At 55.9% G+C, this 27846-nt stretch overlaps 1 protein-coding gene across 1 annotated transcript in view; it reads right to left on the bottom strand.

Moving 5' to 3' along the window:
- The window catches only part of KCNN3 (potassium calcium-activated channel subfamily N member 3), a 70756-nt gene that overhangs the window by 16130 nt on the left and 26780 nt on the right, over window positions 1-27846 (bottom strand). The window contains exons 3-4 of the mRNA XM_034792091.1: window positions 20424-20842; window positions 5641-5782 (exon numbers count right to left, since the gene is read on the bottom strand). Of these exons, the coding sequence (XP_034647982.1) occupies window positions 5641-5782; window positions 20424-20842 (561 nt within the window). The remainder of the gene's footprint in view (window positions 1-5640; window positions 5783-20423; window positions 20843-27846) is intronic.

The raw sequence follows: 27846 nt of genomic DNA, 5'->3' as shown, positions 1-27846 counted from the left end.
AGGCAACCGGGACTCCTGAGTTTCTTACCCTGACTCACTGTGTGACCTTGGCAGCATATTCCTTCCCCTCAGTTTCCCCATCTGTGAAATGGGAATAATGACACTTACTGGCCTGACTAAACCCTTTGTTATTTAAAAAATAGCTTCCTTTGTGAGAGTCATGAAGAAAGCCCTTTGGGTGTCGCCTGTATTAGGCTGCAGGGCCACGTGGCTGGGAAGAGGACGGCTCAAACACCCCAGCAGGTTTGCAGGCACGCTCCCTCGCTCTCTCTCAATCTCTGTTTTCTCTCATGGAGCTTCAGAGAAAAAGAAACCCGCCTATGCTTTTAGCACAGCTGAAGCTGGCACCTTCTCCTTGGCTCTTCCTAAGCGATTCCTTTAGAAAAGGCTGCTGGCACCCTGCACGGTGGTCAGCTACCCATTTTTACTACAATGAGGCTCGGCACAGAAATGAGATCATGTGAATCACTTTCTCCCTCCCCCCTTCTCCCTCCCCCTAAACGGTGACAGCTGGTAGCTCCTTTTTACCAAGCAATTACAGTAGGAACTGTGCCCGGTTGAGTCAGGATATGTTCCATTTGGCAAGCGGAGAGCCCCGTTGGTAGCTATTATCTCCTGGATAGATTTGGCTTTGAAAGCAAAACGTGCCAACCTGAAAGTGAATCGGTGCATGTGTTAGAGAGAGAGTGAGAGCGTCTGCCCGAGTCTCCCTGTGTGGGAATGAGACCGCCTCCCTTGTGCTGCCTGGCAGAGACCGTGACCTTGGGGAGCGACCTTTCATTCCTTAAAAATCATTAACAAACATCCCGGTCTGACCTCTCCTGTAAGGCTCCGGACGTACACTTTTCATTCCCTCTGTTCCCTTGGAGTGAAGGTTCTTCTGGTTCGCCCAGTCTAGCTTGGGATGGGACATCTGCCCTTGGCTGTGAGGTTAGCTCGGGGCCGGGTCACTGCTGCAAGCGATTTTTGCTATTCTTCTTCTCTTCTGCTGTGCCCATCATGTTGGTGTCTGAGCTCTGCAGACCCACCCTGGCTCTAACACCAGGCTGATGTCTTTTACAGAGTGCACGTCTGAACGTTGCAGATACGCCAGGCATCCGTGCCTGGGGACTACATGCCTTCGCTCCTCCAGACAGGACTTTCCATCAGATGGAGGGGGTGGGTTTTCGGGCCATGCCTCAGGTTCACAATAACCCCTGGCTTCTCTTTCAGAGCTTGGGGGGGACAAGTGCTGTATGCTTAGCCTCACTCACACCTAAGCCTGACCCCTGTTGCTTCTGTTCAGCTGGGGAGCGTTTCCTCCCAGCTGCAGGAACTCACACGCCAGAAGATGCTGCTTGCTCTCCTCCACCGTGGCTGGCTGAGCAGAGGGGCTGATCTGTCAGCTGTGGCAGGAAGCGCCAGGGGCTGTGGCAGGCGCTAACAGACTCATTTTCTGGCTGTTTGCTGGGAAGTGTCACACTCCTCCCGTTTGGCTGGCGTTACTGTGGCAGCAGCCAGATAAAGTACTTTCCCAGGCTAGCGAGTGAATGCTCCCCAGGGGAGCTGCATTAAAAGGGTCAGAGCATGCTGGCACAGCACAACAGCAGCAGGCAGGACTAAAACCCAGACACTGAGGGGTAGTTTCTGGCATGTTGAAATGTATCTTTCTTGAGAGTCCGGCGAGCCTGGGATTCTGGGGGCAGGAGAAGGAGGGGGAACCAGTTGCTCTCATAGAACTTGGAAAATCTGTGAACTGGTTGGCCAGTGGAGCAAATTCATGCCTCAGTGGTTTGGCATGGTCCCTCAGGCCATGCCAGCCAGCGGGTGGCTCCCACAGCATTGCTCCAGCCTGATGCACTAGATCCCACCCTTAGTCCCACTCAGCAGCTAGGAGGAGCAGCAGATGCAGCCCATAAAGGAGAGGGTCTTGCAAGGGAGGCAGGCAAGTCCGGGCAGCAGAGTGGAGAGAAGCAGAGTGATGACGGAAGAGGAACCCTTGGAATGAAATGGGGCTGGGCTTGGAAATACCTGACGCTGTGTGTGCTCGGAACCGTGTTAGGGGAGCAAACTGAGCCCTGGTCTATCACTGACACGTCGGCTGCCCTACCTCTGTGAAAAACCCACACCCGAGAGCTGCCGTTCAGCCACCCGCAGCCCCCATGGAGCTGCTGCAAGCTCGGCAGGATTCTTCCATTGCCTGAGCTATGGTCTCACTGAGAGCTGGATTAAATCCAGCAATGGGAAAACCCCCTTTGTCGGGGTCATGAGGGTCTACACTACAGCCACAGCACTGGAGTGGCTGCAGTGTAGACACAGCGTAAGCCTGTCTCTCTGGAGTTCCCAACTGCTGTCCTGGCCTTTGTGCCCCTCCTGTGAGCCCACGCTGAGCACCCACCCAAGGCAGCCTGGGGAGCGTGGACCATCCCTCGATGCCAGGACCTGCATCCAGGGCTGTGGCCATTTAAACCCCAAAGGAGAAAGCAGGGCTTGATTGGTGCCTAGGCCTCGTGCAGCTGCTCAACGCAGGTAGATTTTTACCCAGATTTCTGCGCACCCACAGTGGTTGCTGGGATCTCTCCTGACGATAGAAAGGAAGAGGAGAGAGAAGACACACCCCCATCCCCAGCACCCAATGATTGGGGAGGGAAGACTGGGCCAGATCCTGAGCGATGCCAATTTACATGAGCTGAGGACCTGGTGTCGTCTATTGACTGGAGAAGCAGAACCCCACAGAGCGGTTCCAGTGCTGTCTCCTGGTGGATGTGGTGGCATTTGCCTGGTGACAGCAGGTCAGTCCACAATAGAGCTCAGTCAAGATCATGCTGCGTCATGGCCCAAACAGTGCAGCACAGCACCAGGGCCTCCCACACGGACAACTTTGTGCATCTTCATTCAATAACGACCCATCCATCTCTCTGGCTAGTCAAGGTTGCAAACCTCCATCTTCAAGTGCCTCTCGGCTTCTCCTTCAGGCTGGCTTCCATGGGACATCTCCAGCTGGAGAACTCAAGAAATTGGAACGTATCAAGAGGATTTTGGAGAGGGGACCCGGTATCTCTCACTCAGCCCTGGGAGAACTGACTTCATTAGCTTAGTTTACGGAACACAAACAAAATGAAATATTAATGAAGAGGTGAAAATGACAAATGGAATGAGGGGGTGTGGAGACTTCACAGCTGGCTTCTTGTCTCTCCCAAGGATTCCTTACAACAGCTGGAGTAGCTCCAACGTGATTGAAACCAGCTGGCACTGAGCAGTTTTAGGATGGAATCTAGTCCCCACAAGTACACTAGGGATGCTCACCATCTCTGTTCGCTGTTCTGACAAACAGCTCTAGGAACCAAGCACCAGCCTGCTCCAGATGTTGGCTTGTCCTGGAGATATCCCTACCTGTGATGGGGGTGGGTCACCCCAGCCTCCTGTACCGAATCCACCCATCCTCTGTTGGCCTGGAAGCTCAGAGTCTGCTTTGCTTCTCTCTCAGAGCGAGATCGAGAGACGCTCCTCTGCAGGCAATGTCATTGCACGGGGGGAATCAGTCCCAGTTCTCACTCCTGCTCACTCTGGTTCTGCAGCCTAGAGCCGACAGGGCCTCCAGAGGCCACTGGCTGGACACCGCGCTGTTGGGTGCTTTCGAAATGCCTAGCCAGAGAGGCGAGCTGTGCCATGCTGTGAGGCAGCTGCCATGGCGTCTCCTACCGAACTGCAGAGGAGCTCCAAGTGTCTGCTGTGGTAGGCGAAACTCCCTGGTAGGCAGAAGCCACAGCGCTCTGACCCCTGCGTGGTGGCAAATCACCACACGGGTACTCGGGAACTCGGCAAGATGCCTGTTATTAAACCTAGTCACAGCACGCGCACATGCAGCCCTAGCCTTGGCCTCCATGGTCACCATGGTAACCAAAGGGGGAGGTTGCCTTTAACTAATTACTGTAATCATCACCTGTGGTCGGGGAGGGAGGAGAGAGAAATGTCTCAGCAAGAGCGATTCCTTGATGCAGAGGGTGCCCATGAGGACTAGCGCCTGCCTGGGTAACCCCACGGAGCTGTTGGCCTGAACAGGGGCTGAGGAGCAGAGTTCCCCGCATCCAAGTGTACGTGAAAGAGGAACAGGCCTTGGCTAGTGATATAAATGGCTGTGGGACTCAGACACCAGCTGTAAAACAGTGGGTAGCCAGGCTGGGTCGTTTAGCTTGATTAAGGAAAGCAGGGAGCATTATTTCATGCCAAAGCGAGGATCCTAGTGTATAATGCACAGCGAGTCGCCCATCGTAGGCTGCTGAGGAGTGAGGTAGCTGGAAAAGTTTGCTGTACCAGGTGATGTTTCATTCCACTAATAAAAATATTCTCCCTGCTCCCTTCATTCTGCATCAGTCTCCCAGTAACACATAGCACTGCGAGGAGGCAGCTCTGCACACTGAGGAAGAGGCCCGCTTTCCACAGCTTTTCTTGAGCTCGGCTGCAGGCGCTGGGGCGATTCGACAGTCAGTGAGACAATCCGGGATAGTCAGTCAGATGGGCTGCAGCTCAGTGTGGGGAGAGAAAGGCAGACGCTTGTAAAAACCAGTGGCTGAGAGGTTGGCCTGTCTGGGACAGCTGCCAAACCCCACTGCTGGGCACCGATTGAGGGATATTTCTGTCACACAGACCAGGGTCTCTGTGGAGCTGCTCCGATGGGACCAGCAAACTCCTGTCACACTGCACTGTTCAGCAGCCTGTAGTCAGTGGCAGCTGGGTCTCTGCCCCAGCCCTGTACTTGTTCTAAAGACTCACCTGTGCCCATTACATATCCCCGGCTCACCCCGCGTGGGTTGGCATTAGCTGCGGTGTTAGAGCCTGCCTGCTTAGTGGGCAGCTCTCACTGCCCCTCTGAGGGTTGGCAACCACTGCTGTAGCCCAGGATTGCTGAGACATTATACACACTACAGCCTTCCCACCCAGCGTAGCTCTGGGCATCCACTGGCTACAGAACTGGGCCCATGGTACTCTGGCAACTGTGTACTTTGCGGGCTTTTCAGGTATCCACACAGACACACCCCCTCCAAAGTCATGTGTCAAGACCTGTTAGATCCTGTCTAAGTGTCATTCACTCCTCAGACAAAGGACATGTCAGATCCATGGAAGCCCAACGCAGTGATCCAGAGACCGGAGTGAGTTCCACCACTGAGTGCCAGCCTGCCCGGGAGGCCTCCTGTTCGTCCCACTGTCCCAGCGCATGCAGTGGTTCAGATTAACGCTGTGAGTTTTGCTTACCCTTGATGAGGGTTTGACCTCCCCAGCTCCCAGCATCCTGATTGCTCACAGCCTTGCCAGTTTTCAGCAGGAGCAAAAGCTGTGAAGCCTTGCTCACAGACAAACTAGCTGAGAAGCCCCCGACCAGTGGGGAAGGAAGGGGGCTCTGTAAAATCCCCCAACCCAAACCTGCCTGGTCTTGCTTCCCAAGCTGTAGCCCTGGGTTAGACCCTGGGAGGGGAATCAGTGGAGTCCCAAGGAGTGTGTTCTAAATGGGAAGGAAACTGAGGCAGGATCTCCAAGGCTCAGTATAGGAAGGACCCAGTGGGTGGGTGTGAGGGGCAATCTGCTGGCCCTGGCTCCCCGAAGCTTTACTCCGGATTGTGTACTTCCCCCTCCTGGGCCGCTTCCTTGAGAAAACACTCTTACCATGATGCCGGTGAGGAGGCAGACGCCTTTCCCACAGTATGTGTGAGGCACCATGTCACCGTAGCCAATGGAGAGGAACGTGATGGAGATGAGCCACATGGCACCCAGGAAGTTGCTGGTCACATCCTGCTGATCGTGGTACCTGCCAAGGAGACGTACACCTCAGTGTGGCAGGAGAGGACAGGAAACCAGTCATCTCACACAACTCTCCTCCCGCACCCGGGTGTCTCCGCCAGGTCAGATAATGGTGCTCATGGAAATAGGGCCTTGGCTATCCACTTTCTTGTCCCCAGTGCCAGAAGGCAGCTGCCGAAGACACTTGTCTTGTTCCTGCACAACCCAGCCCTGCAAAACCGACAGGTCCAAAGGGCATTTTCAGTGGCCTCAGGCTGGATGTCTGCAACCCTGCCTCTGTTTGGCCTCAGGACCACAGCTTAGAACCATGTACTGCTAAAGCAGCTGGTCTTAAAAAATTACTTGCAGCAAGATTATGGAATCAGAAAAGCGCCAAACCCCTCCCAGGACATAATTAACCTTGGGCTGAAAGCCTCTGGACCATATTGCAAAATAGGGAATAAATATTAATAATGCAACAGAATGTTCCCCAGCAGCAGCAATTTCACAAGTTCCTCATAAGAAACCCCCCCCCCCACGCACGCACACACACACACACACACACACACACACACGACTCAGAAAGATTGATTTGCTTTCCGTCAGCGTCGCAGTCACATTTCAGCGAAATACCCTCCAAGCTCCATCGGCACTGGGGCCATGCTGCTGGACAGGGATGTCTGTCTGATGGGGAAACAGACGTGACTGAGTGGAGAGGAGAGAGGCAGGCTGAGAGCTGCTGCTGCTGCTCCGTTCCCACCCGCTGCTCAACCTGTCAAGGTTCCTCATGAACTTTTCATTTACATTTGAACTCGCAGCACAATGTTCTCTCCTGCAAACTCATTATCACCACCTCCCCGCGAGTGATGGAGCCCTCATGAGAACAGATTCCTTCCCTCCTGACAGCACTGAAAGGCACCTGCGCCGGTTTATCAAAGGTGTAACTTTGAACAGGATTCCCTACTTGGGCTCAAGCTGGCATGGAGACTGTCTGCGTTATGGGTGTTTGACAGCAATGGCAGCTCACCTCCTGCTTTTCAAAAGGAGCGTGCATGTGAAACTGGCCCTGGATTATGGGTTTAGCATGCACATGCCCCCTGCGAACAACGAGCATAAACTACCAGAGCGTGTTGGCAATTTCAGCACCTTTCTGTGGCTTTATACATCATTCTGAACTTCTCTGGTTAGCAGCTTGGTCTTCAGGCGAGAGGCTTGTAAAACAACCCGGGGGGAGCAAATGACGTTAGCATCAACCCAATATTAACATATTTTTCCTGACTTCTGTTACTACACACACGCACCCCCAGCCACTGACTGAGGTTAGGGAGACTAGAGACCCACGGTCACCTTAACCAATGCTCCCTGCTCTGCTCCCACCTTCTGGATCTTTCCCTGGCTGCCCCCAGGTAAGGGGGTCAGGTTCCACTGCAGGAAAACATATGCCCAATCAGGGCCGGCTCCAGGCCACCCCAAGCAGCCAAAACAAAAAACAAAAGACAAACAAAAAAGCCGCGATCGCAATCGCGCTCTGCAGCGGCAATTCAGCGGGAGGTCCTTCACTCCCAGGCGGAGTGAGGGACTGACGCCGAATTGCCGCCGAATACCTGGATGTGCCGCCCCTCTCCGGAGCGGCAGCCCCAAGCACCCGCTTGAGAAGCTGGTGCCAGCCCTATGCCCAATCCTGCAAAGACTTGTGAATGCGCTTTACTCGAAGCATGTGAGGATTCAATGGCACTCCTAGCCTTAGCTAGGAACTCCAGGGAAACTTTGCAATGTTTCCATTGCCACGTTCCGTCCTTTGGAACATGCAAAACACTGAATTCTGGTCCATTTCCTGTCCCTGACAAGGTCGACAAACTCTCTGGCTGGGCCCACAGCCTCCGCTGCTTTTCTTCCTGTTCCTGTGCAGTAGTGAGGCCTGTTCCTCTGGCCCCCAGCCTCTGCAGGCGAGCTTTGTCACAGGCCTCTGCCAGATCCCCAGGCTCAGTTCGGGCCAGTCCAGACCATCTCCTCAGCAGTAACTGAGCCTGTAACCTGGGGGAGATGGACTGGAACCACTGGCTGGCTTGGACGGCGTGTCCCAGCGGCGATGCGTCAGCGTACTCAGCAATGGACTCTGGTCTGGTTACTGCTGGTCTCTTTCCCCGGCTGCAGGTCCAGGACGCCTTACCCTTTCAGATAACCTAGCTAGCTTTAAGATGAAGCTTGACAGGTTTATGAACAACATTCTATGAGGGGTTGCCTGCGACAGCAGGGAGCTGGACTCCATGACCCAGGTGCTCCCTTCCAGACCTATGTTCCAACTGCTCAAATAACCAGAAACTCTGACTAGTGAGGAGCGGCCTGGCCTGCTAACCTCGAGGGGCTTTGCACTGCCATGCCAGATGGCACCCCCCAGCCTCTCGCTGCTCTGCCCCAGAAGGGCTGCCCGATTCCAGCCAGTCGGAGCAGTGCGGACGAACTCCTAGCGAAGGAATCCAATCCAGACCTCTCCAGCAGAGGGCAGGTGGCTGGGATGTAAGCACTCCGGGGGAAAAAGAAGAACAGGAGTACTTGTGGCACCTTAGAGACTAACAAATTTATTAGAGCATAAGCTTTCGTGGACTACAGCCCACTTCTTCGGATGCATACGGCTGCTACTCTGAAACCTGTCACTCCGGGGGAGACGCACTGGCACTGGTTGGTGGGCGGCAGAGGGCATAGCTCAACGTGCCGTTACGTGATTGCTTTCTGTACAGGTGGAATGGTAGTCGAGACTGGAAGCCACTTCCAACCAGCAGCAGCAAGCCTGTGTCTACGGAGCCTTGTGATGCAGTTCCCGATGGCCTGGGTTCCAGACGTGAGGAGAACCACAGCTCCTGTTATCCTCAAGACCCAGCCGTGACGCCATGGTTTCCTCTGAGACTTCTCCATCTGCTTGCTGTGTACAAGAGGTTTATTTCCAGGCCCCTTTGGAGAAGAGGGGAGCAGATGCTTGATGGGGTGCTGTGGCTGGATCGGCCAAGGCCCGTTTGCGTCTCAGGGGCGGGTTTCGCTCAGCTTCCTTGTGAAATCATTAAGGGAAAACAGATGGAGTTTTTGGCAATTTCCTCCAAATCAATTTGTCCAAGTTTCTCAACTCAGAACTCTCTGGATTGCTTTATTATTATTTTTATTTCCCTAAGTCTCTTGTATCTGGAGAGTCTAATGAAATATGCAAGCATAAAAAACTATGTTGACAAGAATCTGTTTAATATCACATTCCTCACCCTAGTATTAGCAGAGAGAGGTCTAGTGGTTAGAGCAGGGGACTGGGGGTCCCGACTCCTGGTTTCTTTTGCCAGCGCTGCCCCTTGGGGAAGACACTGGGTCTCAGTTCTCACAAAAGGGGATAATGATATTTGGCCTCCCACAGGGATTGATGTTTACCTGCAGCGCTCTGGGATCGGAGATGGAGAACACTATTGAAGTGCAAATTAGGAACAAGGCTATTTGTTTTCTATATGGGTGAGAGGCTTCTGGTGTCTATAACAGCACTAGAGTCAGTTCAGTCCCCTACTCCTAAAGCGGAGGCTCAGAGGCAAAAAATGCCTGCTTTGGAGAAGACCAAACTTCCCCTCTCGGTTGCCGTAACGAAGCTGTTCAGGGGTGAGAGAGACCACAATTAATTGGCTAGCCCAGTGCTACAGAGGCAGCCCAACACAGGGCTTTGAGTGCAAGTCTCCGGAGTATTGTGGAGGCCGCCTGCTCCGCCCTCGGAGGAGGGAGCGCCTTGCATCATCTGGATGGCCCTGGCTGACGCAGAGTGGCACTGACAGGCTGTAGCGGAGGGGAGTTGTGTTCAGCCCTCCTCCCTCAATGAAAGATCACCAAGGTCCTGGGAGAAGGAGGTGGGAAAACCTCCATGCCCTGAATGCCAGGAGAGATGAGTTCTCAGATGATGCTGGGGGCTTCATTTGATAAAGTCTCATTTCCTGAGCTTGCCTGCAGCTCAGTGTCCCTCTCCCCAGTCCCAGAGGAGCTGTTCTGAAAAGCACCTCTGAGAATGCTGACTGCCACTGGGCCAGCCAGCTATCTGGGAAGTCATATGCTGCAGTGTGGCTGACTGGGAAACCACAGGATGAGGGAAGCCTCCTGCACTGAGGGGAGTTGCTGAAAACAGCCTCATAACTTTTTAATCTAAGTTAAAGACCATCTCCCAGCACAACATGAAGATAACTGTGCCCTTTGCAACCCACCTAGGGATGCCAGGCTAGAAAAACCAGACAGGCTCCCCACAAGTGCACAGCCGCACTCTCTGGGAACCAGGAGACGGGATACTGGAGGGAGCCAGTGCCTAGCTAGAGGCTGTAGGACGTCAGAAAGGCAGGTCCCAGAGGCCCCAGCACTAAACAAAACAAGCTTCTCTCTTGCCATAGTCGGTCTCAGATTCATCGATTCCAAAGCCAGGAGGGACCACTGTGAGCATGTAATCTGCTCTCCCACATAACACTTCCCAGACTTCATTCCTCTTTGAACTAGTGCACAGCCTTTAGAAAAACAGTGTCTGCCAAGGCCAAGGCAGTCCAGGAACGCTGCACGGAACCAGGGGCAGCAGAAAGACCCTTCCCGGGCTGTATTTGTAAAAGGCAGATGGAGGTCACTGTTGAACTATGCGCAGTGAGGAGATCTCAGTGCCATCTATTCACCGCCCTTTCTCTGCACAACCAGTTACCTGGGTCCAGTGTGCAGCTGTGCCAGACTGGGCGCTCATCTTGCTTTATCACAAAAGCTAAGCGTGTAGCTGTTGCACACGAGACTCCAGGTAAACCCAGGGGCTGCAAGAAGTAGTGTTGTCAGTTCAGTAGGTGGCGCTCTTTTCCCCGAGTCAGTTCCAGCTAAGGCCAGTCTGTCTGTAAAACGCTTTGCCATCTTTCTGGATAAAAGATGCTATATAAATAGAAGGTGGTGTGAGGATCTTGTACCCCTGGGAAAGAGATCCACCAGCATACAGTCCCACCCTCTAGAGTCAGCAGAGTACTCGAGGAGTGCCACACGCAGCAAAGGCCATTACAGTTCTCCCCAAACCCCATGCAGCCTGGCTGCTCCGCATCACTCCAGCACAGAGCAGTGCGTCTGGTCAACTACATACGTAGCCATGGATAGCGAGAGGTTACTGCAGCGAGGGGGGGTGGACTCAGGAATCCCAGCTCTGTTTGAGGCGATTGCCAATACCATGACTGCTACTCCAGCCTCGCTCTCCACTACGCATTTAAACCATTCCTCTGCTGCACGTGCGCACACCCTCTCACAGGCAGATTTTCACTTGGCGGGTTACTTCTTTCTCTGCTAACCAGTCAGCAGGGTGTTCCTCCCCCTGGAACAGTACTTCCCCATCATCAGGCAGCTGTATGCCTCCGATAAAGGGCTTGGAGCGGTCGTCTGGCTGCCACAAGCAGGACGTGAACGGAGGAGCCTGGCTGATGAGAACAGTTTGGTGGGGTTGAGAAGGAAAAGGGTTAGGGACGGGTCAACATACCGAAGTTTTTTTCCTTTTCCCAAAAAGCACTTTTGAGCAGATGAAGCTTGTCCAGCAGGACAGCTGGCACGCACTGCCATGTGAAAGCTGCGAGCGGCTGCAGGACCACGCTCACACCAAAGGCCAGAGCATTCATTTCCACCACCCGCCTTCCCCTGAACGAGCAAAGCCAGGTGATGCTGCTGCTGGGAGCACTCCCCCAGGCTACTTGGCTTCCTCTCGGCTTCCCTTGCCATTGCTTTCCCCCAGTGCAGGGCCATTCCCTGCCAAGCCAAGCCAAGCCAAGCCTCTGGGACCGTGTGTTCCTTCCAAGGGAGCTGTTCTAAGCTCAGCCCAGTTTGGAAGTGGAGTATCCGAGTCCAAGGATGCATGTTACTACTCCTAGGCAATGCCCACAGCGAGCCGGCGAGCGACAGGTGTCATGGGAGAGGAAGGGAGGGGAGTGACACGAGGGAGAAGTGGGCAAACGGAGGGGTTGAGGCTGGCAGTGGTGACGGAGCAGAGCTGGCTTGGGGAGGCTGAGCTAAGAGACAAGGGTGACAAGTGAGCCAAACACAGCTGCAGCTGGCTCTGTGGCAGGTGGGGAATGCAGTGCCCATCTGGAGAGCAGCCAGCCATACTCACAGGGAGCGCGTCACGCTGCCACTGGTCACTGGGAACGGATGCCTTTTCCCACAAGCCAGAATGGGTGTGGGGCCCATGGTAGTCCGATAGCCCCAGAATCCCCCCCCGCCCCCCCCGGAAATGGGGTGGAACAAGCTGTAGCTGGCAGAGCTGTGCTGCAGGCTACCTGGCTCCAAGCAGCTTAAGGGGTGTGAACGTTCTGGAATGTGAAAAGAGTCCCTGTGCTCAGCACACCAGGGATAATTGTTCTGATGGGGGCAAAACATGTGGCCCCCTCAGTGGGGGAGCCAGCAACCTCACTGTGCTTCAGTCAGAAGCCCTGTGCTGAGCAGGCGCGGTGTATAAAGCATACTGATGGGTCGCTAAGCAACGCAAAGCCTTTTGAAAAACCACAACCCACCCCTGGCAACTCAGGGGGTTGGGAGGCAGCAGAGGAACGGAGCAGGGACCAAAAGGGAAGCAGCAGCCAGGCGGAGAAGAGAGAGCAGAGGGCTGTGAAATGCAGAGAGGAAAGGGAGGATGAATGGAGCTGGGGGAAAGCGACCAAGGGACGCAGCATCCCATGTGCCATGAATGTCGGGGTCCCCAGGTCACAGGTGCCCACAGCTCCAAAACCACCCCAATTAGCACCGATGGGCCCTGAGTACAGCCTCAGCAGAGACCACGGAGCTCGGGCTCCTGTGTTTAGTCCTAAAAGCAAGGAGCGAGTCTGCCGGCGCAGCCACACCAGCACGAGGCAGTGGTGACAGACACGCACGAGGATCCGGCTCCCCCACCCCCACCCCCACTCACTCACTCACGCTCTCTCTGTGTGGAGCTCTGCGCTGGCAGACACTCCCTGTATTGCAGCTGCCTCTAACGTAGCCACCAGCTCTCCTGGCCGTTTTGCTTGGGCAGCACTAGTACAACATGTCAAGTCATTATTCTGCGTTCTAACTGCCCCCTGCTCAGCAGAGTGTGTGTAGGGGGTTAGGGAGGTTGGTGGGGGCTGCTTGCCCTGCCAGCCTGTGTCCTGGCCCAATTCCATCCCCATTAATTGCATTTTGACACCTGCCTTTTCAGTTGGATGCAAAGTTATTCTGTATTTCCGGTCTTAAACAGTCATCTAGCATTGCTGCTTCTTGATGGATTCAGTGGGCCACCCTAAAGAGGGCTGCATTCCAGTCTCGGTGGCACAATTCCTGTGTCTCGCAGACCTCGCCCAGCTGGGAGGTGGAAGGATGCATTCGTTCGTGGTTGCTGTTCGGCCGAGGATATTGCTGTAGTGGTATGGATCATTACCGTGGCTGTGATCTGGAGTAGGGAGCTTGCTAACTTGTACAGTGGCTATTTTTTAGTATTAATGCTTATTTATTTACATTTCATTTTCTAGACCAATCCCACGGGGGACAGGAGAGCCCAGGGACCTTGCCAGCCCATTTAAATCCCCCAAATACAGAACCCATAAACCACTGTCATGGCACCGTCTGATAACCAGACTTACCATTGCAGCACAGAAAAGCTTGTGCAGTCAGGGCGTGTGGCACCAGCCCTCGTCCATATGACTTAAAGCAATCCGCGTTCCCCTTTAACGGGCCCCAGCAACCTAGACCAGGCAGTCATAGTGCTCTGTAGTGACCGGGCGCCCCGCCCAGTCCAGGCACCTGGAAAGCAGATGAAAGGTCTCTTGCTCTCGGCAGCTTCATCTCCCATAACTTCCTGCCCGTGGTGCCAGGAGAGATCCTGTAGATTCCCCTACTCAGGCAGGGATATTGGAAGCACAGGCCACGCAGCTGAGGAGCCAGGCCAACCCTGAGTGGTGCTGCGATCCCGTGCACAGGTAGCAGTGCCGGGGGGTCAGGCAGCTGGGGGGAAGGCACCTGAGTGGGGGAGAAGAGGGTCAGGTGCCCCCCACTTCAAAGCAGAGGCTGCAGAGAGCCACTGAAAGGACCAGTGAAGGTCCCTGCAGTCCCTGGCACAGGTACAGCGGATTTTACCATCTCCATGGCAGGATGGGCTGCTTCAGGCACGAGCCTGCGTGTCAGGAGCTGTGGGTTCAGTTCCTGCACGATCTGGGGCAAATCACGTAATCCCTCTGTGCCGCCGTCTGTAAACGGAGAGAACAATCCTTCCTTTCTGCGTAGGGAGCACGCACAAGCCATCGGGATGGGGCAGCGCCATAGAGTGACCTGGGTCACTTGCTAAGCCGGGCTTATGTGAACAACATACATTTTAATATAACCAGATGCCAGGGCATACATCTCGGGATGCTGGTGCACTTCCGTGTCCTGGAAAGTCGTAGGGTCATGGAGATAACCGGAGCTGAACCTGAACTCGCAGTGCACTGCTGGCTGAGCGAGTCAACGTGATAGGGGTGTGTAAACAGAAACACTGAACTGGACCAGGACCCTGTCTAGGGCATCAGTGAGACCATTCCTGGAATGCTGGGGGCAGTTCCGATGTCCACATTTCAAAAAGCATGTTGAAAAATTGGAAGGGGTTTATAAAGAGCTACAAGAATAATTCCAGGCCTGGAAAAACCTGCCTTACAGGGAGAGACTTCAGAAGCTCACTCTGTTTAGTATAACCAAGAGAAGATGAAGTGTTGACCCTGGTCTTTAAGTACCTACACGGGTGAAAAAACAGACTAGTCAATTATTGCTCTTTAATCTAGCGAGGCAGAATGTGATCCTGTGGCTGAAGCTGTAGCTAGACAAATTCAAACTAGAAACAAGGTGTGAGTTTTTAAACAGGGAGGGAAACATTGGAACAACTTTCTTAGGAACCGGGTGGATTCTCTCCCTTGACATTTTTCAGTCAGGTTTGGCTGTCTTACTAAAGGACTGCTGTAGCTCACCCAGAAGTTATGGCCTGGAGACAGGAATTAGGAGAAGCTCAGACAAATCCCTGTCAGAGCTGGTCTAGACAATACCTGGTCCTGCCATGAGCGCAGGGGACTGGACTAGACGTCCTCTCAAGCTCCCTTCCAGTCCTACAATTCTATGATTACTGGGTGAAATTGCAGGAGATCACTATAACCCCCTTTTGGCCTTAAAGATCTAAGACTCTGAGTTGTGGCTGTTCAGCCCGTACACTCTGTCTCTCACTATGGTTCGTTCAGGCCCTCGCACAATATGGGCATGACCGTATTACAGTTATCATTGCCTGGGGAGCAAAAGCATAAGCCCAGGTTGCAAGAGAGTTTTAATGACCTAGAGCATAAGGTCAGTAGGACAGCGCCCAGCACGGGGGTGGAGGGACATTCCTTCATCAGGGTCTCTAAACACAGCTCTAATATCAATATTAGTCCCCTATTTTCACCCCTCTGATTTGCCAATAACGCCTTTCGGCCTGAAGCTCAAACTCCCCCAGCAGATTGCTCCTGTCAAACGGAGCCTGCGGACAGAACCCTGGCGTGAGGCAGTTGGCGATTGGGGCTTTTTGCACCTCTGGTGGCAGCAAACCCGCAGGGAGCTGACTCAGTGCTCCAAAGCAGACGGCCTGGATTACTCGGCACCGCTTCAGAGCACGTTTTTCTGTTGATAGTGGCTCGGTTCAGACCCCAAGGATGTGATGTGATAGCACTGAACAGAGTGCTAACTCCAACAAGACATCAGAGGTCAAGCTGTGTTCTCAGGCCCTAGGCTAGGCAGCAGCACAAAGGGGATTTCACCAGGGCCGAGTACTGGGTCCTCCACGACTTCTCTAGGTGGTTACGTCTGTGCTCGCTTCTGGCCCGCACTGGCAGAGAAAACCCCGGCGCGCCGTCTGTACAGACCAGGTTAAAGGGAGAACGTGGTTTCCTGGTGTTTTACAGCCATTGCCGGGCATAGCTGCTCTCGCTCTGCCAGCGATATGCATGAGCACAGCTCTAAGCGGGGTTTGGTTTGGTTGGTAACAGGTTCCAGGAATCCAGACTGAGGCTCCCCTTTCCCAGTGCACCTGCCCCCTGGGGTGACAGCGACCCAGAGTACAGCCAGTGAAGTGAATCTGGGCAGGCCCGTCTGCCCTAGGAAACTCCATCCTTTCCTTGCATGGCAGTAGCAGCAGCTAACCCAAAGCGGGGCTGTGCAGGGAGGGACAGCACCGTCTGGGCATGGCAGTGCAAAGCACAAGCTGTCGATCTGCTGACTCCACAGTGACACTGGGCTGGAAGCGAGGAGGCCAGAGCTACCCACGCACAACGGGCGGAAGATGGAATCTGCCCAGCCGGGGAAGAGGCGCTGAAGAGGTGCAGCTGGAAGGTGTCGCCTGTCTCTCCCTCAGCAAACTGGAGAACTGAGTAGCTTTGGCAGGTGCTTTGCGCTACTGAAGCGGTGCTGCAAGCGCTCTTCCCGCGGGGCTCCAGGAGAGAGCAGCACTCGCATTCCTGCCCAGTTCCCACCGGGGAGATCCCGACTGCCTGCACTGCGCAGAGGTGAACGGCAGCTGTAGCACCGCCATCGTCTGCACCAGCCCTTTGGAAAGGCAGTACCCTAGTGCACGAATGACGAGGTTCTGGTGGCGGACTGGCCTGCGGTGGGCAGCCAGCTGTGACAGTACTTTGCCCAGCTATGGGGTCTTTCGTCTAGGGCTTCATCTGCAAGTACTGATTAGACCTCGCAATGCGAGGACCCGTCTGCCTACCCTGGGGTGCACAGCAGCACAGGGAGCGGAGGGCCCTTGGCCAGGTGGTGACCAGCCGTGGGGAATATCCTTGAGGGCTTACACACGGGGAGCTTACGTCAGGGCTGGGCTGGTCCTGGTGCCGGTGCCATGTCCGGGAGTTAGGAGAGGATTTTGTGACACAGCCTCCATGTATGGGACCAGAACTGAGAGAGACGCGAATGCTACGGAGGGGGCTCTCCGCTGCCCAAACAGGATGTGCCGCTCCGCCGAGCAATGACCAGCTTGCAAGGGCGAAGGCTGGGCAGCGAGCAGGGAAGAGAGAGACCCAAAGATCCAAGGGAAAGGGGGGGAGTGGAGAAGCAGCACCGGGGTGGTTTGAGCAGGAGGCCGGGAGTCAGTGCAGAGGCCTGCGTGCAGGTGGCCTGCGAGTCCTCAGAGCGCATCTCCTGAACCCTCATTGGCAGCCCTGATCCTCCTCGCAGACTGACTGCGCTGCTCTCCCGCTCCATGATTTCCCCAGCCCACACGGGCTGGACAAGTTCATCTCAGGGGGAAGGAAGCAGGCCCCAGGCTCCCAATAGCACGTCTAGCCCTGCCAGCCAGAGCCAGCGTTATTGTTAGGCAAATGGCAGGTGCAGGGCAAACAAGGCTGCTGAGAGTCCTTCTGATCAATTAGCTACTCTGGCCTCCTAGTGCTTTTCTCGCCGCTCTGCGTCAAACAGCCCCTGGCCCCCAGCAGCGCAGAGACAGAGCCGGGGCCATGCACCACCGCCTAGGCAGGCTGAGGACTGCCAGCTTTTGAGCCTCTGGCCTACCCCATCCCCTCCCTGTCTGTCTGTCCATCCATCAGGTACTTCCAGGGGCGCCTTACATAGTGCCGGAGCATCTCGCAGTACCTGTGCTCCCTGCGCCCCTGCTCTTCTCTCCCTGAGGCAGGGGCTGTTTGGCCCAGAACCTGGCGCTGCGAGGTCCCGATCTGCCGGGCTCCTGGCAATGCAGCTAACCCAACCATTGCCTCTCCCTCCACACAGCTAGATCTCACCCTTGTCTTGGCTGTCTCTCTGGCCTTGACAAATGCAGTCTGCCCTGCTCAGAGCCATGCAGAGACCGTTTTCCTAGCCTGTCCCTCTCCCCATGTCACTTCGCTCTCATACCCCACGCAAGCGGCTGGTTTTCACTTTCCAGGCCCTTCCCCACCTGCCTATCCTCTCAGTCACTACTGAGCTTTTGAAGCTCGCCTCTGATTGGCCCGTAACACCAGCCTCCAGTGCCCATTTGTTACATTTTCAAACAAGCCACTTTGTACTTTCTCCTGCGCTGCCCTCACGTGTGGGAGGACACCCCCAGAGCCGCTTCTGCACCCGCCTTCCAGTCCCGCTGCCAAACTCTCCTTTGCTGTGATGCGCACGAAGAACTGGACAGCCATTCGGCTGCTGGTGTGCAGAGTCCATGGCCTGGCATGCTGACCAGCACTGTCTCACTGTTCACTTGTGATCCCGTCTGCCTGGCTGCAGCCCTCTGGTGTCTCTTGGCTTATACGTGGGTTGGGAGCTCCTTGTGGCAGGGACTGTCTTTTTGTTCTGTGTTGTTCAGCTCCTAGCGCCAGGGGGGTCTGGCCCCTGACTAGGGCTCCTACAGTAACAATACAGCAGAGATGGAAACCTTCCAGAAAAGGTTTTCAGGTGACAAGAGGCCAGAGACTCCTGGGCCGTGGAGGGAGGCTGGGGAGTGGCTGGGAAATGGCCGGGAAATGGCCTCTCAGCTGAACGGCAGGCAGGGGCACTGCCAGCAAGTTTTGCCCGTCCACAGTCAATGCCACGCAGCCGGTCTTAAAGAGACGCCTGCAGAGAACTTTTCTCTCCACCGTCTTACAAACATGTCCAATGCACCCAGCTGTGCCCATCTGCCTGCTCCCTGCTAACCTCACTGCTTCCCCTTTCTGTCCACCGCTCAGTCAGTTTTCTAGGGCTCCCTTAGTTGCTGAGGGCCCTCAGGCAGCAGCCCTGCCTCAGTTGTCCTACTTGTAGGGGCATGAGGCTGTGCAAGTCTTGACAGGGAGCTAGATCGAGGGTAGAGCCTCTGCCCCCTGACACGCCTCTTGTCACTGCTTGGACAGATAGGGTGCTACCCGGAGAGCAGAGGGATATGAACTAGCAGCAAGAACAAAACAGGTTCAAAGAGACAGCACTAGAGAGCAGGGCACCAGCAGCAGCAGCTTATGTGCCTGGAGTCAAGGAAAAATCAGCAGGTAATTCCCTTATCCGTGCCCACAAAGTGCTCAGTGCCTAATTGCTGCCTGGCAAGCTGTGGCACCGTGGGTGTCTGACTCACCCGGGGACAGCCTGCCTCTCCAAACCTGTCGCTGTCAGACCAAGCCTCCGGGAAAGCCGCTGAGCTCAGCCCCACGTGCTAATTCCCACTTGGAAGGGTTTAATTAGGAACCTGCATGGACAGATCTTTGCCGTGCTGGGAGAGGCTGGGGAACTGCCAGGCGTGCCCTGCAGGATGCCAGCAGCTGTCAGTCCCCCCTCCTGTGTCATGACTAATATAATCCGGCTGTCAAGCCACGTCTCTGTTCTGGCCCCAGAACAACGCGGAGAGCATTCGTGACCCCGTAACCTCCCTTTGCCTGCAGGCGGCCTAACGGGGTTGTGAGAATGAAAAGCCCAGAAGGAGACGTATCCCTACACCCTCTCCCCCCCTCCCTCTCCCAGGCTAGGAGTGCACTCACTGCCCCACATTCACACCTCGTACAGGGCTGTCTCCACAGCAACCTCGAGAGATGTGCACAAATCCCAGCGAGATGCTCGCCCAGAGCTGCTGTGTAACCGTGTTGTCATGACAGTTGCTCTCAGCGAAGCGAGAGTGAGAGCCCGGGCATTGGGGCTTGGCAAGTTATTTTGCACCTTCTGTGTTTCCAGCAGCTCCCCCTGCACTATTCCACAGGAGACTGGCCATCGGAGCCAGCCCAGCCTTCACTGGTGAGCGGAGTCACCCCAGCTGCCCGCACCTCTCCCCCAGATACAGTTTAGGACACTGGGAACCATTCTCCCCTTGTAACACTTGTGTGACTTGGTGGATAGGCTCTGCCCATTGTCAAACCCTGACCGGGGGGGGGGGGGTGGAGTGTCTGTCATCCTGCCAAGGACGACAGGGGAGCCTGGCATGGCAGAATGGGGCTGCTGGTGAGAACGGAGAGGCCTGGGAGCGCTGCATGCACACAGCCTCCCTGGGACAGGAGCATTGAATCCTGGCAAGGTGGCCCTCCGCTGGGTACTTTGGGAAGGCACTGCCTACAGAAACCTGGGTTTCCATTTTCAGGCAGCCATTTCTTTATTTTCACTGGCCTGGCCTGTGCCCGCTGGCTGGCATACCTGGACCCCACGATCCCGGGGGCGGAGGGGGTGTTGGATAGCCAGCTGGCCGTGCTTGCACAGCACCACACCCCCATCCCCTGGGTTTGCTCACATGGCACCAAGGACACCCGCAAAGCACTCGGCTCCTGCATCCTGCTCCCTGGGTACGTCTACACTGAAGAGACCCCCATGGCAGTGAGTCCCAGAGACTCAGGCTCACGCTCCAGGGCTAACCTTACCAGTGGAGACCCTCCCCCCTTGCTCGGCGCCAGCCCGAGCAGGAACCTCACCCTGTAGTGAAAACCCAGTCAGCTGACACAGGCCCTGCGACTAGCTGCCCCGGGGTTTGTTTGTGCAGTGCAGATGTACCCCAGAGGCTCAAGGAGTGCCTGTCTTAGGGAGGGCGAGTTCTGTACGGAGCCTACATCATCGAGTCAGCCCTTCATCTCTGGGGGGCCTTAGCATTGCTGAGCCCTCTCCAGGGCTCTAGACAGCTGTGGGAAGACGGGAAGGGTTCCATCTCCTCCCCTTCCTGCCCTGTGCGGAGGGCGGCATGCCACTCGCTGCTCCAAGGAGAAAGCTGGTTAATCCCACCTCTGGCTTACCTCTCGCAGACACGGACCGTCCAAGCGGCGATGATCCACAGGGAGATGCTGAAGACCAGCAGCACGGTGCCGGGGCAGATGGTCATGAGAGTCTTCATGACAAAGCGTGTGTTGAAGTTGATTTTGTTGAGCGCCCCGATGCTGCGTGACGAGGCATCAGTGAAGAGTTTGCTGTGCAGCAGCATGACCCGGGCAATCAGGTACAGGCGGAGGAACATGGGGATGGAGAGGATGATGTCCACATCGGCCTCTGCCCGGGAGGGTGTGTAGGAGAAGGCCAGACGTGCTGTCCAGAAAAATTTGTACTCCCCAGGGATGGGGTGTATGGCACAAACCAGCATCTCCAGGCTGATGTAAAGGATGCGCTCATAAGTCATTGCTATCCGCCAGTCATCGGCGCCGTTGTCGATCACGAAGAGCTAGCGGGATGGAAGGCACGTGATTAGAGACGGCACCCAGTTAGCGACACCCTGCCTTCCTTCCCATGAGCTACGCTGCAGGGCCCGGCCCCTGGGAATGGAGACCGCGGGCAGAGAGTGCGGGAATTCATACTGGCTATGGTACACGGTCCAGAACCCCAACGTGAGCCCTGCCCCAAAGCGCTCACAGTCCAAAGAGCGGGAGGGGAAACAGAGGGGAGGCAGTTTGCCCAGCGGCAGCAGTAGGAACAGGACCCAGGTGTCCTGACACTGTGTCCAGTGCCCGAGCTGCCCCTTTTAGACACAGTCTTTCTTGGCTTGACTTGTAGCAGCTGCCCCCACGAAGCCCCAGGACTCACGTTCTAATCCTACCGCTGACACCAACCCCCCTGCTAATGCTTACTCAGGCAGGCAGTGCCGCGGGAATCGTGTAAGTGACAGCAGCACAGATGGGCAGGATCCGGCCCGTAGCTTTTCATCTCCATCCTTGGGCACCTGTGGCGCGCGGCAGTAACACGTGCTCACTTAGCCCTGTCTGATTGGAGCAGCGCGTGCTGGAGCTGGCTCAGCAGCAGGGTCCCTGCAGTCAATAACGCAGGCTGGAAGGAGGGTCTGTAGGGAACCGGCTGAATTGCTACACTCCAGCATGGGAGAGCGTTTGTAAACTCCAGGGCAAGTTCAAGGTCAGGTTTCTCCCATGGGGCCCACAGATTGGAACCTGGCTTAGATGAGGTTATTTATCCCAGGAACAGAACCCTCCGGGGAAAAGCTTTCCCTCTCCTGCTCTTGTCCCTGCATTTCTCTGTCTATTACAGGTTCACGCAGGCACACTGGGGGTGGGGGGGAGAGACACACTTCTCCAGCTGCTTTAAAAACTAAACAGAGGGAGCGGAGGCTCCACACCAGGGTGGTAGAAAGACCTGTCTGCCTTAGAACAAGGCTTTCAGCAGAGGCCAGGCACAGGGAGAGTCATGAGCAAGACAGCCCCATGGAGAGGGGGCCGGCAGCCCCAAGGCACTTAGGTGAGCTGCATGCCAGGGCCAGATCTTTGCAGGCTGCCTTGGGGGGGATACTGTCTGGCAGAGCCTGGCCTGGGAACGGTAATAGCCACCTGCCGGGCAGCGGTAAGGGGCTCAGTTGGTTTGGAGGCAGGGAGTGGCTCATACAGCTTTTCAGCTGGCCCCATTGGGGGAGGGGCAGCCCATCTGTGCATGTGGCATGATGGGACTCGGATACCGGCAGTCCTAGTGGATGCTGCGGCAGGAACCACCGGATAAAAGCTCTGGGGATTAGCAGGGGCCAACCCAGAAAGAAATGGAGATTGTGGTCTGCGCCCTGCACCTTTGGCTTGTAAACGGAGGGACAGAGCGCTGTACTCAGAGCGCAGGGCCTGCCTCACCGGTCTCAGGGCCCTTCTCCCCCCAGACCCCTTGCACTGGACGCTGGGCGTAGCAAGAGCTCCGGACAGGAGGGGAACCAGAATCCCAGGGAGGGCAGGTGACTCGTGCAGGGCCACCCAGCAGGTCAGTGGCAGAGCCAGGAACAGAGGTCAGGTGTCCTGGCTCCCAGCCTTGTGCCTTATCTAGCCGATGCTGCCTTTCTCAAGTGCACAGCAGAGCCTGCAAGGGCCCAGGGCCAACCCAGGGCTGCAGAGCTCAGGCGGCCGCAGTGCTCTCAGTCAGCCTGGGAAATGCCTGAACGGCCTTCCACCGAGCGTGAGGTGGGGCTTTGTCCAGCCCCCTTTGCTCTCAGGGGCCTCCCCTGCCAATGAATTTGTTGCTCACGCTGGGCCTTAGAATGGCCCAGCCCCCAGTGCAGAACCTGGCATCACCCACTTCCACGCGGAGCATCGCACTGTCAATTAACATGACTGAATGGCCCCTTAAAGGCCCCCTTGCTCCTAATTGCTGATGGACGGGAAAATCAGAGCAACACAACGGGGCAGCCAACTTTTCAACTGCACCATTAAACACCCAGGCACCCTGCTGTAAGGAAAGATCCCATCAGGTTCCCATAGCAACAGCAGGTTTATCCTGGGCCAAGCAGTAAGGAAGCAGGGTCTCCTTGGCTTTGAAGGTCAGGCTGGCTTGCGCTGGGGACACCGCACTGGAAAGCACCAGGGCTGGCTCCTGCAAACCCTTGTTTATCTGCATAGCTCTTGCTCCCATGGGGGTTGTGAGTCCTGGGCCCCCAGGCTGCGTACGTGGGGCTCCCATGGGGCAGAGCATTATTGTATTCATTAAGCACTGACCATCACCCAGCTCCGTAAGACACGCAGAGGGAGACTTGGTCTCTGCTCCACAGAGCTTACACTCAACCCACTTCTTCAGCTCCTTTTTGCTAAAGGCCCAGTTTGCCCCCATCACTGCCTGGCTCAGCAGAGCTTTGGAAAGACGCTAAGGCTAGGAGTCCTAGCAGGGGCGGCTCTATGTATTTTGCCGCCCCAAGCACGGCAGCCAGGCGGCGCGCCTGCAGGAGGTCCGCTGGTAATGCGGATTCGGCGGCGTGCCTGCGGGAGGTCCGCTGGTCCCGCGGATTCGGCGTACCCGCCGCCAAATTGTCACGCAGCTGCGGGACCGGCGGACTCCCACAGGCCCGCCGCCGAAGGCCGCCTGACTGCCGCCCCCCACGGCTTGCCACCCCAGGCACGCGCTTGCTGTGCTGGTGCCTGGAGCCGCCCCTGAGTCCTAGGCACGACAGCCAGACTGGCTGCTAGCTGCGTCTCAGGGGGCAACATCGAAGGGGTTCCCAGACTGACAGAGTGAGGACAGCGGCAGCACAGAGATGTCTCTGGGCTCAGACAGGTCAGCCAAGCAGGAGTCTCCTCCAACCACTGACCCCTAGACTGGAGAATGGACTAGAGAACAAACCTGCACAGTGCTGGGGGGAAGGGGATGGGAACTCCTCGGGCTTTTCCATCCCTGGTTTGTGATTCCTAGCAGCTCTGTGGGAAAGACGGGCACGCCAGCCGCTGTTAGTCACTGACAAACAGCTCTCTAGCGTGGAGAATTAGGCTTGCCAGAGTCTCAGACTGGAGTCGTGTTCGCTGAGGCGTCAACCCCCTCCCCTTTCACTTTAGTCATACCGATGTTACAGCACTGGGGAGTGAGGGGGGGCGCTGAGCTCAGGGGCCCGGTACCGTTGTCCCTCCTTTCCCCCACTCTCGCCAGCCCCCCAAAACTTGCAGTCTAAATAAAGACACCGGGTCAGAGGGGAGCAAGGAAGAGGCTGTCCTAGGTCCTGCAGCAGGCAGCTCCGAGACCAGATCTCAGGCCTCCTGGCCACTGGATTCCCTTGAGCAGATCCCGGAAGATACTGGCTCCCATGTGACCAGGACCCCACTTGCCCAGCCAGGGGCAGCACCTTACACCTGCTCTGCCGGGGGCTGGGTGTGAGCATCCTTTGTGGGGGAACAAACCCACAGGCTGACCCACCCAGCTCCTTGGTCTCTTTTCCCTGGTCTCTCTGGAAAGCTCCACGGCTTGTAGCTGAAGCAATTGTTTATAAAAATGCTCCAAACTGCCAGGACGATGCTCAGGGGTGCGAGCAGCTGACAGCCCCTTCCTTCCTGCAAAGGGTATTACAAATAAACAAGCAAAGGAAATAGCCCAAAAGCTGCTTGCCTCCTTGTGCAGGAAAGGGGGGGGATGCTTTCATGTTTGTTTGTTGTAACCTTACCACACCAGCAGGGGAGTGAAAAGGGGGTGTGTGTAAAGTTCCCTCCAGCATGCACACTGGGAGTGCACCATTGCTACCGGGGTTTCCATGGAAACCACATCCAAAGTCCAGCCATATCCAATTAGGCTTCCCCAGGCTTGCCGCCAGGGAAAGGCGCGAGCGCACTTGCCCCAGTGGCTAGGAAACAATGATGCAGCTGGAGAACGCAGCAAGAAACCCAGGGGAAGGAAGAAACACTGTTAAGAAGCACGGGCCTGCACCCATCGGTGTGGGAGAAGTTCCAGTTAGAGCAGCTCTGGCATTTGCTGCCACTTCCTGCGTGCCCTCTTACAGCTGGGGATTCGAGCACACCGCAGCGTGTCACAGGAGCGCAGGCCTGGCTCCTACAGGACTCATCAAGGGACGACTTCTCCTTAGTGCTCAGGGCAGGGCTGTTGAGAGGAGCCCTTGACTTCACTCTTAGGGATATGGGGCCATAGACATGGGCAGCTGGGCACATCCTTTCGAGCAGACATTGCACGTGTCTGCGTAAAGCTGAGACTTTCAGCACAATGATAGCTGTTGTACACCCCATCCGGGCTGTCTGCCTCGTTCAGAGCCCGGCTCCCCTGGGACCTTCCTGCACACTGCCCTCCCTCTCTGCCAGGGTACAGGCACTTCCTCTTGGGCAGCCCGGAGCCAGCTCTGGGGGCTCTGACCCTGCGAGTGTTTTACACCTAAATCAGTCACAGACAAGCCCTTTCTGAAAGCCAGCCCTGCCACATAGCACAGCACGTAGCAGGCTGAGCCTGTGAGGAAGACATGAAGTTTGCTCAACAGGCACCAGGAACCACCTTTAGAGCAGACACAATCCACGTGCTGAGGGGTTGGATCCTGCTCGGTTAAAGTCAAGGGGAGCAGAATAGGGCCTATAGGTCTTGTGTGCAGAGGGGATCGGTCCCGATTTCAGACATTCATGGCCACACCCATACAAGCCTCTAGTGCAGAGTTAACTGCTATTAGCCTTGATTTGGTAGGTGCAGCTACCCTGGTTTCAAGCAGGGTTCGGCTCCACTGCTGCCCTCAGCAGGGGCTTTGCCAGTCTGCGGTGGTGCAGCTGTATGTTGGGCCAGTCCCCACATGGCCCAGGCCTTCGAGTACGCACACGCTGCTTTAAGCGCTCCCAGTTCTGCAAAACCCTCCAGCAGATGCTTAATTTTAAACACAAGAGGGCACCGCTGAATCTGCTCCCCTATGCCTGGTTAGCTCTCTGGCTTAGTCTGCTGGGGGAGGCAAAGCAGGATGGGGTTCAAAGGCACAAGGGCAGTTTGGCACCCAACTCCCTTTGGAAGCTGGGCAGCTCTCCCCCACGTGCACCGTTGAAAATCTCCTCCTTACGTTCTCACCTACAGGTCATGGAAGACGGAGGCGCGCTGTGGGGCCATGAACAGTGATGTTGGCCATGTGACTACAATGCCACACACACACACTCTCTCTCTCTCCTGCAGCAGCAGGCTGAGAAATCCATTTGCAGTTGCCGAACGAGTGCTAATTAATGAGACCAAGAGGCAGAAAATGGGAGAGGATTCCATTTCCCTTTCCCGTGCCTGGCCACAAACCAAAGAGCCGTGCTTAAGGCAAGTTCTCCTTCTGCTGATCGCGGGGACGCGGCTCCCAGTCCAGCCAAAGCTCCAGCAATTGCTCCCCACCAGCCTACCAGTTACTATCCGCTATGGTTAGAGCGGAGTTAAAACCCAGAGACAAAGGCTGGAGTGCACAGTTGGACTCCAGCCATACTGCTGTCTTGATCCTTCCAGAGAGCCTGGGGAGAGGGGAAGGGCCCTCGGTCTGCCTATTTACGCCCGTGCCCTTCCTCGGCGTGCTTGGAACACGACCTGCATTGCGTCGATTGCGCCGAGTTCTCACACCTTGCTCACCAGCAGGGCGGTGGGAATAAAGAGAGGCCTTCCCCCATGCAGGAGGCTGGGGGTACTAGCCCCACAGCACCTCTAGCCTCAGCCAGCCCACCACCCAGCCACATCCTTACAGGAGTGCTATGAGGCAGGCACTATCATTAACTGCCAGAGGAGCCAACAATGATCCTTGCCCACTGTTCTGGGGGGCACTGCCAGTTCTCCCTGTAGTTGGCTTGCCTAACACTTTCCGTTATAAAAGATTCTTTTGTCCTTTTCTAGGAGAAGCTGTAACATCTCCATTGTTTGCAGCAGGCCTTTGAAATTGGGCAGGGACAAAGCCTTGACACTGGCACCCTGCCTTTTGCTAGTGCCAGGCAATTCCAGCCAGCTTGGGCTGAGTTCTAACCTCTTTAAAAAGTCACCATTACCCTTCTCTCACTTGCGCTCCTCAGGCAACACTGACCGCCAACGCTCTACAAAGCTGGGCCCACGCCCTGGCCAAAGCAGCAGCAGCACCCCCTGCACTTGGAACCCGGGGTGAAAAGAAGTTTGGGCAAGTCCCCGCCGCGCTCTCTGCCGCAGTTTCCTGATCTGGAAAATGAGTTACCTGGGAAGCCATGATGCTTATGTGGTTAATGTGCATCCAACCTGGGGAGAGGGGAAATGATAGTGTTTGTTCCAAGTGTTAGTAATCGTATTAGGAGAGGCTGCCCACAACGAGCACCTCAGCTGGCCGTGGCCAAGGCCTGCTCCTTGGGTAGCACGGAGCCCACACGGGATAAGAGAGGCCCAGCACTGCCATTTATGTATTCTACACACCCCACCCTACATTGGCAGGGGGAGGGAAAGGGGGCCCTGCTGTTCTCTCCCCCCAATGCCTCTGTTCCAGGCCAGGTTCTGAGTCAGCTGGCAGCCCATTCGGCTCAAGAACTGATCGCTCGGCCCTGCAGAGTGAGGTAATTGGTTCATTGGCATTCTCAGCCTGCAAGCCATTAGCTGAGAGCGAGAAACCCCAATCCCTGTAGGAGAGGAGAGTTTCTTGCCTTTGCTCTTGGAAATCAGTGGACATCTGCTTCCTGCACTGGGCGTCCCTGCATGGGGGCTGGGGGAGGGAGCAGCAGACAAGCTTCACCCCATGTGACCCAAGGAAGTCAGAACAGGGCCACTGCCAAATTGGCAGCTCCACACAGCCTGCCAGCCAGGAGTCCCTGATGACACAGTCTCAAGAGAGGTAGCATCAGGCCCCTCCATTCAGTGCAACGTCTTCCACAGTACTGGCTTGAATTAGGAAAAGAAATGGGTCCCTGCCTAATTGGGTTTCAGACCCCCCAGTAGAGAAGGAACATGGCAGTATCCCAGTCCTCAGCCAACCTGTGCCCATGCCCTGGCGTTTGCTTGGCTGAGGCCTGGCTCAGCCCCGCCCCCCATTGG

Source organism: Trachemys scripta, chromosome 16, assembly GCF_013100865.1.
Source record: "Trachemys scripta elegans isolate TJP31775 chromosome 16, CAS_Tse_1.0, whole genome shotgun sequence".
NCBI classification, from domain to species: domain Eukaryota; kingdom Metazoa; phylum Chordata; order Testudines; family Emydidae; genus Trachemys; species Trachemys scripta.
This window is presented reverse-complemented; position numbering and strand designations above follow the sequence as displayed.